Consider the following 15251-nt stretch of genomic DNA (forward strand, 5'->3'; position numbering starts at 1 on the left):
TCCAGAATATTTGTCCTCACTGACCCCAGAATCCGTTGGTGAGCGATCTACAAGATCGTTACGTAATTCATCCCACTTAGATGGTGTTCAGTCTAGGACTTCTTTGTACCAAAATTCCTTCTTGCCCTCAACAATTTCTGCTTGGAATTCACTTCCAGACGAAGCAAAGCTTGTTGATAACATATCTGATTTTAAAATGGCACTTTATATTAATAAACCTCGTAGTAATCCATTGTTTTATTATGGTAAGCGAAGGCAACAAGTGTTGCACACACGTCTAAGAACCAACTGTAGTTCTCTTAACAAACATTTATATGATAGAAATCTAGTTCCATCGCCGCTTTCTCAATGCGGAAAAATAGAAGACACTACTCACTTTTTTCTTATCTGTCCTTTACATGCAAATTTAAGATTAACTTTAGTGAGAACTATAGAACAATACACAGATATATCATTGCGCACAACGTTGACATAAACATAGGTATAGAGCACTAATACGCTTTTAGGCGTAGCTGTTTTACTCAGTTTTCATCTTAGTGACTTTACATAACGCCAACAGACACGCATGAATATTTTCGAATACTAGTAGTTAATAAGCTGATTCGAGATACAACCTCTGAATTTTTGCTACATCACTGCGTGTAGCACTGTTCAGTGTAAGGAATTCCGGACTACTCTCTGTATGCTCAAACGACACAAATTGTGGCCCTGTTACAATTACGCGTTACAATCCATCTCGCAGAATTTCTTTTTCGCCTACAAGATGAGAAAACAATCATTAGCGAAAAAGTATAGTGTCACGATAAGAGAATATCGTTTAATTATCATACTACAATGTTTGCCGTACTTGGTCAGCACGTCTGGAAATCATTCTTTAATGTGTGGATAGGCTGCCATTATTAACAAGTTTGCTATTTCGAATTCAATTTTTATCAAAAAGCGTTGTTCTTAAATGTGGCATTTTCAATTCGCAATGAGATTTGTAATGACCCTCGTCATGCGAAAATGGGTCTTATTCCATATGCGCCCATCATATATATAGCCCACTCAGCTATCTCTCCTTCTGGTAAGGAGAAACATAACATATTGAGTGATTTTTTAGCGAACAGCATCGCCTATGGCCTGACTGCGCAAAAGCACATGTTGGGTTTAACAAACGCTTGCCTTAATGCATAAGACCCATTTTCGCATGACGGCGCTATTGACGTGTGATTTAAATGTGTCGAAAGAAAACTGGGTTTGAATCAAATATCAGCATACGATATGTTTCGATAGTGAAGAAAGATACTCATAACAAGGCATATGAGGACACATATGAAGTGCTCTCCCTAGTATATTTTTTCGGCGTTAGCTGTATACGCCAGCTTTTCACCTTAACCTGACCTTTGTAAGCGTCCAATAGAATTCAAATAAAACTTCCCGCGGCCAAGTACAGATGAATACACTTCATTGACTGCATTGGCTGATTTGAGAATACGACCAGAACATTGGAAACATGTCCGCGTCTTTGTAACACTGTTTTACTGCGTGTTCACAATGAAACAATTTTATATCTAATGAAAAGGCTTAATAGATAGAACAGTTTTACACTCAATCTCGACAGTTTGTGCGTCCACGTTTTATTTTCAGAAGATTTTCAGCGCGAGAACGTTTGCATTTAAAGGCTATGTTCTCATATTTAGTACTAACTTCCATATTCCTGTCAACATGTTAACATGTTAAAGTATAGAGAGCAGTGGAAGCGAAGACTCACTTTAATGCATTGCATTTCAACTCGCGAGGTATATCGGGTCAATTTGCGGCCACTGTTTGTGAATGTCAGAGTTTACATACAGGTCATCGCTGCGTCTACCCTATGTGCTGTTCGGAGTTCGCGGCCAGGAAAATAATCGTTACATAATAAAGACGCTATAGCGTGAACTAGGTGAATTGGAATTTTCTTTAGACCAGACAGATGTTAAATGAAGATATCCAGCGATATCATATGGTATGTCAATAATAGATTCTTAATGTGTTTTACAACAATACCATGATAAATAATAAAGACGCTATAGCGTGAACTAGGTGAATTGGAATTTTCTTTAGACCAGACAGATGTTAAATGAAGATATCCAGCGATATCATATGGTATGTCAATAATAGATTCTTAATGTGTTTTACAACAATACCATGATAAATATTATTTTTAATTAATTTAACAAGAATTATGCCATCATATTGACTAATGAATTAAGCATGAGCGCAATGATTCTCGATACTGTTAATAATCGAATCAAATAGCCACGCCAGACAAACCACTAAAACAGGTTTGTTCGAAGAACGCGCGTATAAATATTCAAAATATGTACGGATACTTCGCGTGTGGCCGGTTGACTCATATGTTTTAATTTCAATTCCATTCTTCTTTTGGTTTTCTGTTTTGTATCTATACGTTTATGACCAGCGATATGTAATAATGTAAAATAAGCCGCGAAAACTCCGCGTATCATCCCGTACTGCGTTTGCTGCAGCGAAGAACTGCACAGAAAAAGATATTCGCTATCTTTGATTTCATTCATTGAAGTCTTTACCTTTCATTAACTGCAACCACAATCAACGCCGTATATCTTTTTTTAAAGATATTTCCTGTATCTACTAACACTAATGTGTGGTTTGACAATGCTAACACACATTTCATGCGGTGAATATGCAACTTACAAGTGAAAAACACAACACAATAGTTTAACTTTTGTTTAATTGTATTTTTTTATTTAGAAAAGTAAATTGCAAACTTTATTTCAAAGTCAGCGTATACACCGAAAACACTTTTAAGATATTTATTGTTATAAATATATTTAATATAATATATTTAGTTGTTTTCGGTTTAAGCGATTATAAAGCATTTTCGAGGTTGCCTATAGTATGCCTGTAGTAATTGATGAACTCATATCCAACTGTCTATGTATTGAGAACTGTGAATATAAACAAGCTAAACCTTCTATACTAACCTTCTACTATTGCGTTGCTAGCACCCGTAAATACAAAAGATCGTCGCTATCTGTTGAGAACCAAAGAACGTTTTCCAGAAATACCCGCTGTAGAAGAATGAACGAGGTTACGAAACAGGTCATTTGTATTATTATTATAAATTGTTTGTTATATTCGGGTTTAGCGATTATGAAGCATTTTTTTTTGTTTTTGTCTATCGTTTCGCTGAAGTTATTGTTGAACTTATGTTCAACGTTTTATAAATTGAGAATATAATTAATCGTTAACTTTTTCCCGAATCTATTAATAGCCTCAATTTACGAATGACCTGTACTACGTCATTGAGGTGTATGTGAGAGCGTAACCTATTGCGTTGTTATCGCCCGTGGACTTTCCTATGTTTATCGACAGGCGCATCTATTAATAGCATCATATATGGACTGAGCAAAAATACTACGTCATGAAGACGCTGCAGAAAGTGGACTATTTTATTCATTCATAAACAATATCCACCGCGACACGTACAATACGATCATTGTTTATTGATTCTTTTCTATAAAAGCACCGTTCGAAACTATTGCATTTAACACGATATTAATATCATGTTTCCATTTGTGAATGAATATAATTGGAGAACTCAAACCTCTTGCATAAATTATACAACTCTTTCTCGTGCGGATACGCGTAGTAAACGGGTATTGGTCTCCTAGTAGCTAAGGCGTATTGACCTGAATTTTAGACTAACCACCTTAGACGGTCGCTAAGCGACCATCTAAAAATCACCTGATATGCATATACATGTACAGGTTAAATGCTAGGACGTCAACAACACGTGTTTGGGGTTTTATCCGTATTCATCTTGATACAGTCTATTGACGAGTGTTTACATCATTTATTTATCTCAAACTAAGATAGTTGCAATAAAGATTGCCATTTTATCAGCCAAGTTACATATTCAATATAAAGCAATCTTCGAATATGAGTTTTCATACTCTGCATTGATTGTAGGGCGTATGTAAACAGTACCAATTACAATAAAGTGCCAGTAAATGTCTTAATAAGATCATACGTTTAATCATACCATAGTTAAACACCCAACGATCCTTAAACAATATATGTGATAAAAGAAAGTTCATATACATTATAAGGAGAGAAGTTCTGAATAACCCTGCTAGTATTTCAAACTCAATTAAAAGTCAGTAAACAAGATTGATCACACATAACGTAGAGTCAATAAATATTACATTTCATGTTGCACCTCTAGATTTACAATCAACTATTATTAATAATCAAGTTCAAACTGGTTTTTATGACAAAGGTGATGATTGTGGTTTATATTGTGTTATTTTTATTTTTGGAAGGTACTGTCCAACAATTGATACCAATAAATCCATAATAAGCGCACCCCTGGGTATAAAATAGTTTTCTTTTAAAATGTTATATATACTTATTTATTCAACATGTTTTAACACAGATGTTTATGTGTGCCATACATGTGTGTGTATTGTCTTTATATTATAACTTTATTGTGATATATATGTACATATGTGGTTCACAATTATTGTGCAAATTGCGACAATTTCGATACAAATGTACAATATTTTATATCTAAATGTCAAAGAAAAATAAATTGTATCTTTTAAACATTCTTAACAACAAAGCAATCTGAATAATGTTTGTTTTCATTAGTCTCCGAGTGCAAATACCTTGATTTTAAATAAAATTGTATACACAATTATGCGGCCGCCATTTTGGAAAGAAAGGACGCCATGTTATTATTTTTTGGTGGCTAACGGGTTTTTTGGAAAGAGCACATGTTAAGGTACATTCATGGAAAATTTGGTGCTTGCTTACAAGTTTGAAAGATTTTGCTGATAAATGAACCTAAATCCCCAAGCTAAATGGTTTACCTCATAATTCGTTTTTAAAATAAAATAATTAATCAAAACGAACGAAAACAAATGAACAATACCTATCTCATAGTCATAAAATAGTTCAAAATACTTCCTTTTTGTAACCGACGAGAACAAACATATACTACTACTAGTTAACAATGTTGTAGGAATCATTCAGATATATAATAAAATCGAAGGAAATTACAGGCAACATAGAAGAACGTGAGCATTTGCGTTTTAAAAGGGCCGCATATTAATTTCACGGGCTCCGGATTACAGACGAAACCATAAAATACTGGCACCGGATAAATTCCGGAAACTGAATATTACAAGAAATCAATTGATACATATACAGATGATTACATGCTTTTCATCAGGTTTTATGAACAACATGTGTACAACGTATGTTTAATATAGCACTTGAAGTTGTTGCTCAAAATGATATGGGTTGACGATTCGGATTGTATCGATGTATATTCGCACTTTTCTGTAAAATTCTCCCTTCAAGAAGAAGAAATGTCCACTAACAAAAACATAAAAAAAACGTATATTTTGTCGAACCCTCTTGTGGAAAACTCGACATAGGAACAATGGTCTAGTATAAGTGCATGCGTATTTCGATCGAGCTTGACCGGACTGGTAAATTGTTATTCATCATGAAATTAAAAAATATTTTACCACAAATATTGACCATTCGTTAATTTTCTTTAATATTCAATAACATTATTATCTTTAATTACAATCACTCCAAACTAAACATAAATAGTTAATACGACAACAATTATATTGTACAATTATTACTGCTGAACTGGTCTAAAAAATCACATCGTTATCAAATTGTCTATTCAATTTTAATATTAAAACAATCAAATGGTTGTTATATATTATACATATTATAGATGAATCGGTCATTCTACAATAGCACGCGTCCTACATAACATTGTGTATGAACCAATACAATCTGTAACCTGAAATGTCTTGTTTTAATAACCTTTTTTCAGGGTTAAGTTAAAACATTTTCATGCGTTTAGACAGAGCGTTCAGGGGCTGAGGGACGAGAAATAACAGACCTGTTTACGTAACAATCTAAAATCAAGATTTTTTTTAAGTATTTACCATATCAACAGAATCCAATGTATTCTTTGAACGTACTATTCTTAAGTTTATTAGTCTCTGCCCTTATCCGGTGCATACTTCATGTATTATCCGGTGACAGCAATTGACACATAAAATATTTGTTTTTCTAAAAACTAAACCTTCACTCGTCATGGCCATGATTTCAAAAGAATTGTGTTGGCTTTTTTAGCAGGACACTAGCTCAGACGTTTGAATTTCGTTGTTTATATAGACCAATGCTCAACCAGGGACCTTTACAAACAAATTGTTTTTATAGACCAATGCTAAACCTCCTACACATTTACCCTGAAAGCCACCAGAAAAATGCTTCGCCGCGTAGTGGGCTATAGGGCTACTCTTAGCAGCAAAGCGACGGGCAGTGAGAGCGGCGTCATGGAAGGACCACCTCTAACAAATGTCGTCCACCAGCACGGTGGCGACGCCCCCGGCCTTCATTCGCCGACACAGCTTCGCTATAGACCCTTTCAGTTATTCGCATTTACTAGTGTAAGAGTTGTGTCCCTTAGCCGGATGTGACGTAATGAGATGATACAAAATCCGCTAGAGAGAAAATTATACAGTGTCGCTGATAATATCAACGTCTCTTGCACTATACCGTATATGCGCAAATTGTGCAAATATTTCATTTTTTATTATATTGACGCCTATCAAAGCTATCGCTTTTCGCATATTTCATTTTAGTACATTGAAGTGTGAAAATACATTAAACATTCCGTTCAATAACCCTGTGTGTCGCAAGACAAATCCCGCACTGTTACCACTAAACTTTAAACGTAAATTTTTTATTAAAATGCCAAATATTGAAAAAAAACGACGAACGTTTATATTTTAATGGTATTGATCATTGGCATATGATTTGAGCGCCTTTTTACCACTTGGGAACATGACCTTTACCATTGAAAATGGAAATCGAAGTGTTAAATCACCCCACCTGAAAAGTTTAGACTCCGCCCACTGGTTTACAAAAAGAGGTGGAATTCATAAAAGCGCATAAAGGGAAGGCTGACAAAATCATCGTTTGTAACGATAATCATGCAACATATCAAATAAAATTTTACTATTTATGTCAGAATAAAACATTTGCATGCAAGGAAATGCATTTTTAAAACGATTATATTGTTGTTATTATTTGTTTTTACTAACAACGAACTCCGGAGTAGAACACAGTGTAAGAGCTCTGTATGTTGTTATGACAAAAATCTCCATACTTGGCACTTCTTCGCGACCATTTTTTGTTAAAAAAAATCTCATCAATTGAACTTATTTCAGAATATATTAAATTTAACGAACGAAAACAAGTAATGATGAAAACAAACAACAATTAAATAGATCGAATTTATGTACGCAACATATTGTACCTGATTTCAAACTTTATTTGTCTGAAAAAACGTACCTTGTTACACATAAAATAAATTCTCTTGAATAATGTAATTGTTTGATTTAATTGTTCACACCAATATTGACACTCTTTGCTGCAGCATTTTTATCCTGGTGTTTTATTGCACCTTTGTTCATCACAGCCCGATTATCTCGTTATGATCGGATACTGCCCAGACAATTACAAAAAAAACAAGGTGTCATAAACCCGTCCAGGGACCTATACTTGGGTCCCTGCATAAACCACATGTTGCAGCCTAGTGTCACAATTTATGATACCCCCATGTCATCCCCCCCTGGGCATATTAAGCAGTTATTTTAGCCAAATTTTACCACCCGATCCTACGAGACCGCTCCCTGATGGGTATGTCGTCTCCAGTTTTATATGTACACAGAACACTTACAGAATATACACAAATGTATATCAACATATTACAAGATAAGTATTGATGCAAAGCAACAAATGGCGTCAGGAATTTCAGTGTAAAAGGCACTCAATGAAGTTACATGGAACGATTTTATTTCTACTGTAAATATTAATATATTGGCCGATTATTTTAAACAAAATAGAAAAAGATACTGGTATAACCATTATCTACGATTTTGTGTTATAACCCCCAAATAACCATTATGTATGATGTTTATTATAATGTTCATTTTATTTACATTGGTTTCCTTTTTTTACTGGTATCCGTGTGCAGTTTGCATTAATGGAAAAGAACTGTGTAGGTTTTAAAAAATCTGCTTCATCTTGTAAGCGTCATTTCACATTTTTCTCAACTTCAAGGGGAGATAATTCTGAACTTATTCTTACGTTGCTCATTTACGATAGGGGTTAAGTACTCATTGATATGAAAACACTGTAAAAGTCTGAAAAAAAAAATGAATGAAAACTGTAAATTGTATAAAGAAGCTGCATTTCACAATACTTTGAAATTCAGTAAAAGATCATAATAGATTTATTGCTCCGATATTCATCATTTTCAATAGGGTTCGAGTACCGGTAATACTGATATAAAAACACTTAACAAGTTTGGAAAGATTCAGACGAAAGTTGTGAAATCTTTTAAACAAGTGGAAATAGTTTATTTGGTCAAATTTTATAGAAAAAAAATCTGGACTTATATCCCGATGTTTCTCATTTTAAATGAGGTAAAAATGCTCATTGATATGAAGACACTGTAAGTTTGGAAAGAATCTGATGAAAAATGTTGACATAATCACCTAACCAAGCAGTTTTTCATATTTTTTTTTAAATTCAAAGAGACATAATTCTAGACTTATGGTCCGATATTGCTCATATAGAGTTTGGGTTGGGTCCTCATTGATAAAAAACTGTGAAAGTTTAGGAACAATCGGATGAAAATTTTGGACTTCGAACAAGGATTTCAAAATTTCTCAACTTCTAAGGAAGATAACTATGGATGTAATGGTACGATAATGCTAAAGGCCCCATACCACCTGGATAGTAATACGCGTCGCGCTTCGCGCTCTATATGTGGTTCTTAAAAAAAATCCGAGGAGTGCTTGACTCTAGGGAAACGGGTTGCTGGGACACAGCTCCTCCTTGATTAGCGGCTGCTTCCTTTATCGCAACTCCTTGTTACAATCAATAATACGTGTCGCATTTCGCGCTCTATATGTGGTAGGGATAGGCCTATGATAGACAATCATAAAAATACATGGATAATAGATGTGTTGTTTGCATTTATTTGTTAATATAAAAACACGTGTATTAATTATAAGATATTTAAGTGATGTAAGAAATTTTAATTAACGTTGTCACCATGTTACATCCATTAATTTTAATGAAAATGTCCGATTGTAGTAAAATGGATTTTAATATGTCTACATAAAATAAAGCTTTATTATATTTATAAACATGACCGAAAAAATTGTCAGCCGCCGAAACCCAGGATTGAACCGGGGGGCCTTTAGATGAATGTTGCGTAAACAACTTCAGCCTAACACTCTCCCAACTGAGCTATTCCTGCTGACATTCACTTATGTACTGTTATTTGGTGAAGTTGTGTATAGCGATCGTTATTATTTATATGTCTATTAATAAACTAATACATTGTACGTTTTCGTACCACTACGCCTTCCAATTAACTTGTTTGCGCGATAGGTCGTCAAATATCGTACTACATTGATTCTCCACTAAATAAGCAAATTAGAAAAAAACAAAAAAAATAAATTTATTTTGATTATGTTTTGTTATAATACAAAACATCATTTGTTTTTATACGGAACCAGAAAGTTTCGCGTATTTGCCCAGTCCCTGTGATCTTTCCCCTGTGATCAGTTGTGGATCAGTTATTAATTAAAACAATTAGCTTTGCATTATTGGCAATAAATGTTGTAATAAATGTAATAAGCACAAATGCAGTACTTATTTACACTAATTTACACAAAAAAATCACCACTATGCAAGATATTCTTAAAACAAAAATATATTCATTGATCCGTAAAATAACTTCTCCTCCCATAAGCGAAAAAAAATGCATTACATACTAGTCGCCGCACTCCAGGGCGACGCCAATAATACAAAATATACAAGTAACTGATAGGCAATTGAACACAACATATTATAATACAATATGTTCACTAATTAACTAAAGGGAAATACATATACAAGTAGTTGACATTAAAATGGCAATAATTTGAATGAAGGGAGAAAACCAGTCCTACTACACTTGGTTTGTACATGACATATATTCTTTCTTGCATAAATTGATTCCGCTTAGAATTGCCTTTAAGAAAAGGTATGGTTTTGTGGGTCTTTTAGTTTGTGCAAAACGTTGCATTTATTTTCGCTTAAAGTTGTCGCTTTAAAATTAAAATCTATCGGTAAACTATTTAGTATATTATGACCACACATGCTATGCTGGTTCCAGTCACATATCTGCGCTGAGGTGGGCGTCCCTAAATAAGGGATGCAGGTTCCCGGCCATATAACTATCGATGGGAATCAAAAATCACGTTTTTTTGTGTAGCAAAGTAGTGCGCTTAGAGTGTTCGAAACACGATTGTTTGTTTTCGCTAATTCAATAAAAACGGTAGATTAAACTTCAAAATATCAATTATTTCATTTATTTATGTAATTATTTTTGTATATGTGTTATCCTTTTGCAACACAAGATCGCACAATGATTCACAAATAGTTCCTTGTCCTCAATACACAAAAATAATGGCCGACAAAACATGAAAGAGATAAAGTATCTCTCACACATTGAAACAAAACAGCACGTGGAGTGCATCTTATAATATGTGTTGTGCAAATAAAATAAACAATTTTCATCCCTAGGTATGGGACCAATACCTTTACTATTCCTGATCTTTGGATTAGTGTCGCTTTCTCGAGGTGAGCACTTGTTTTGTTGTTTTGTGTATTCAAATGATCAAAAGCCCTTTGAAGTCTGCCGACAATAATAGTTGGTTGCACTTTCAGCGATTTCAGGTCTTATTGAGACACTGATTTGTGATTGGCAAGGTTATTTTGTGATAATGAAAAGAAAAATTAATTGAACGTTTTCTTTTTGTTTCTAAATTCAACAATGATAATAATAATAACATTTAAACATTTATTTATTTCCCATTAAATCCAGTCAGAAATTGTTTATTTACAGCATGTATAGCAATGCGAGGCCAATAGTTCCATACCAACCTGAAAATTACATACAATACATGCTTTGTTTACCTGGTATCGAGACGTCACCTCACAAAAGCGAGAGCACTCGATTGCAATATGCATAAGGCCAACCAAACTTCGAAAATGCTGTTCAATGAACATTACTATATGCTATTGCCTTATTAAGTCGTGGGTAATTGTGTATAAATCGGTAAAATATTTTATTAACTAAAGAGTTCAAATGAAATAAGATTTAATTTCACAAGTATAATCCTTTGTTAATCAATTTGGATACTTTTCGCTGATTTAAACGAATACCAAAACTTCTTACTATTTGTTTTGTTTACATCATGTCAAGTGGCCATCTTGGAAATACGTTCTCATTGAGTCATGGATTCTGATTGGCTGTTGTTTTTAATGGAATAGGGATAAATTTGGATTATTTAAGTTGAAGTATGATTGTGAAATTCAGTTATAAAAACAACACCAACAAGGACTGTTTTAATAACAGGTTGTTTTATTGGTTGAAGTTCTGTGTAGATTTAACTATCCAGCATGGAGACAATTTGTTGTTTTATCAACTGTTTACATCATGTTCACTAATGAAGATTAAAAGTACCAAACATTTAATAGTTTTAAGCAGTGCTCCAGCTAGGCCTAAATCCAAGGGCGCCGCGCCCTGCCCTCCCGAACCTCCGCCCTGCCCCCCGAACCCCCGCCCTGCCCCCCCCCCCCCTCTCAAAAATTTTTTTTTTTTTTTTTTTTTACATATGATAATTCATAAATCTCTTATTTCATTGTAATTATTTTAATCCTCATTGTAGACATTATATTTGAATGGTTTAATAATAATGGGAATAATACAATTATTTATAACATATAAATTAACATGGAATAGGAAGCATTACAGAAACACCCGCGCGCTCGAACGTGCCCTATTCACAAAATACTGCGCTTCGAAAGTGCCCTTTTGACAATATACTGCGCGTCGAAAGTGCCCTTTTGACAAAAAAGCCCCCCTGCCCTTTTCAAATCCTAGCTGGAGCACTGGTTTTAAGTATATTAAGGATTTTGAAATTACTGCAGAACTTAACAAGAATTTTAAAGTTATGTTAAAGTTTTGTGCAGACTTTTGTATAGTTCAATCATTAAAAAAAAACTGTTGTCAATTAGCAATATGATTGTTTTGATATTTGTAATACAGGAGGTAACATTGTATCAGCATCTTTGTTTCTGTTACATGTAGCGTCCTTGCGATGATAAAGTTTGTCCCTTTCAAAAAAATATTGATGGTAGTAACATTTATCCAATTATCATTTATTATGCCTCGCTTAATCAAACATCTGTATTTGCTAATCAATCTTTCAGCATCAATTATATTGCATGCACTACCCACAATTAGCTCTGACCATTTTAAAGGGGCCTTTGCATGTTTTGGTAAATAATTTACCAAATTATAAAAAAAAATGTTTCAGATTCGCAAATACATGTAGTCACTGCAGTTATAATAGTTGTTATTTTGTCTATATAACGAGCATTTTTTACCTCCAAATTAAAAAAAAGTTAGTGCGCGTTATACATTGATACAACGCTATCCTGGCTGCTAAATTGCAAAAAAATCATTTCCTAATCGTAAATATTCATAATAGCAGCCATTTTTTATTCCGGAAAACTACACCCTATAATCTTACAGACTGAAGGGGCCGTTGTCGAACAACAAAAAGCCAGTAACAGCAGATATGAACGGAGTAGCGACAGTTTTTTACAAAAAATAAAATGTTTGAATAAAGTACATGTATGCAAACATTTCTTTGTCTCTGTTTGTGTTTGTGCACTTCTACATTGGCAGCTATCGTTGGACTGGTAAAGGTAGGTGTCAATGAGGTCTTTTTTGCGGCTAACGGTAGGTGTGAACAGGGACTTCTTAGTGTTTTCCAGTTTGGTCCTGGTTTTTAGTACCTTCATTGTTCATCACATTCACGTCTGTGTAATGCAACAAATAATCACTAGTCCAACATAATAGATTAACAGTTTTACGTGTCGTCAATACTGACATATCTCAGCAACTGTAGCCCAGTCTCCCATGCGCCACGAAGTTTTTATTCAGCATTCAAATTTAAAGCCAATACTTAACCAGAGGTAGAATAGCATGATGTACATGAATTAATATTTTCGAACGTTTTACACAAAATGCACGTGGGCTGTTAATCTGTTGCTAGAAAATTAGAAAATTGTCAGAAAAGTATAGTGCTATGCAACCCATGCTCCTAATCATAATGACACTTCCTCTTTTGAATGCTTAATTAAGCTTTCCAATGACCCGGATTATTGGATTGAGCAAAAGTTAAATGGCGGCCATTTTCGGTCCGATTTAATGGTTTTATTGTTTTGAAATATTTTGTTCTCCATTATGGCATTTAAAAAACAGCCTGCGCGCTATACACGGGGCGCGCTAGTTACGTGGGAAAATAGTACAAAATACGGTAATACTGAACATTTAAAATGCTAAAAAATATCCATTATAGGCATCTTTTAACTATTTTTAAAATGAAAATTAAAAAGCGTTACAACAGGAAACGATTGAATAATTTGGTGAGTTCTGGAGTTCTGTTGTTGTCGTCGTGTGAAACAACATTGATTGCTGATATAAAGTATAAAATGCATCATTCATGGTATGAGCATGGTGCCGAGTGATCTAAGCATTAGACTTTTACTCCAGGTGTCACTGGTTCAAGCCCAGTTGAGGGTTACTTTTTATGCCCCGGGTAGGGAGGCATATAGCAGTAGAACTGTCCGTCTGTCTGTCAGTCTGTCGGTCTGTCTGAAAACTTTAACATTGCCCATTACTTTTGCAATATTGAAGATAGGAACTTGATATTTGGCATGCATGTGAATCTCATGGAGCTGCACATTTTGAGTTGTAAAAGGTCAAGGTCATCCTTCAAGGTCAAAGGTCAATTATATGGCTCCAAAGCGGTGCAGTAGGGGGCATTGTGTTTCTGACAAACACATCTCTTGTTTTGTTTTTCATTTGTTTAATTTTTTAGATCCAATGTTTACATTTTTGATTTATCAATATAAAGTATTTAATGACAAGCTTCAATACATGACAAACTCTGTTAAAGGTCCCTTTCAAGAAAAAAGTTTGAGCCTAAAAGAGGCGTCATTTATTGACCAATCTTCATATAACTTGGTGAAATATTTGTCCCTATGATATCTGTGCCAAGATTGTAACTGGGTGAAATTGTAAAAAACAATTGGAACTCCACAACTAGACAGAGCTTCATGAAACTGGATCTGGACATTGTCCCAATGATACAGTGTATATCAGCTGAGTTCAAAACTGGGTTTAATGAGTTAAATCACTTGGTCACATTTTGTTCTTTAATTTTTTGAGAACATAAGCAGTCACATTTGTTTGCACTTTCTTTGAAACTTGCTGAGAACATTTCCTTCTGATTTATGCTGGTCATGAGGATAAGCAGTTTTCCTGATATGGCCATAATATATATATTTATCATGTTAACATTTCAATTTTTGACCAACATATAAAAAATAGAGAATTGTATTGTTATGATGTATGGGCTTACAGTACACTCCATGCGTTTTCCCCAATTTCCCTCCATACTCCGCGGTGATTGACCTGGAGGGAGATTAAGAAAATCCCGCCAGACGCGGCGTTTGCATGATTTTGGACGCGGCTGTTAACGATCGGCAAAACTGATAAGCCGACGCAGCGGCCCTCGGCGTTGGCAACGCGGGGGAAACTCCGCATTTTACGAGATAACAATCAATTTAATTTTGTTTGACTTCCTGATTTTCAAATAAAATTACATTTATTACAAGTACATACACATGTACATGTACATGTAGTATAATATTTACAATAAACAAAAAACAACATATATAGATCGATCCCGACGTGGTTGTAGAAGTAGTTGTTGTTGTATAGAAAACTCGTTGATTTACGACAAACACAACGTCTTTTAACTTACTTACCAATTAATATAAACACAGTTTGCAACATTGTTTTTATTTTGATAATTTAATCCAAAGTTTTCATGTTAGCAGGTGATTTTCTATAGTGAACATGTAAACAAATGACCAAGGACCCTAAAAATCTCGAAAATCTGTGTGAATTGACAGTTTGCAAAATCAAAGAAAAGCCGCTTCCTGTCTAAAGGCATAACTTACTTAATAGATAGAACAGTTTTACACTCAATCTCGACATCAATACAGTTCGT

The 15251-nt window shown here is 34.3% G+C and overlaps 1 protein-coding gene across 1 annotated transcript in view; it reads left to right on the forward strand.

Annotated features, from left to right (window-relative positions):
* The first annotated feature begins 10532 nt into the window (after positions 1–10532).
* The window catches only part of LOC127836292 (low-density lipoprotein receptor-related protein 6-like), a 49071-nt gene continuing 44352 nt past the window's right edge, over positions 10533–15251 (forward strand). Inside the window, 1 exon segment of the mRNA XM_052362801.1 lies at positions 10533–10740. Within this exon segment, the coding sequence (XP_052218761.1) occupies positions 10686–10740 (55 nt within the window). The 5' untranslated portion in view covers positions 10533–10685.

This window comes from Dreissena polymorpha, chromosome 1, assembly GCF_020536995.1.
Source record: "Dreissena polymorpha isolate Duluth1 chromosome 1, UMN_Dpol_1.0, whole genome shotgun sequence".
NCBI classification, from domain to species: Eukaryota; Metazoa; Mollusca; class Bivalvia; order Myida; family Dreissenidae; genus Dreissena; species Dreissena polymorpha.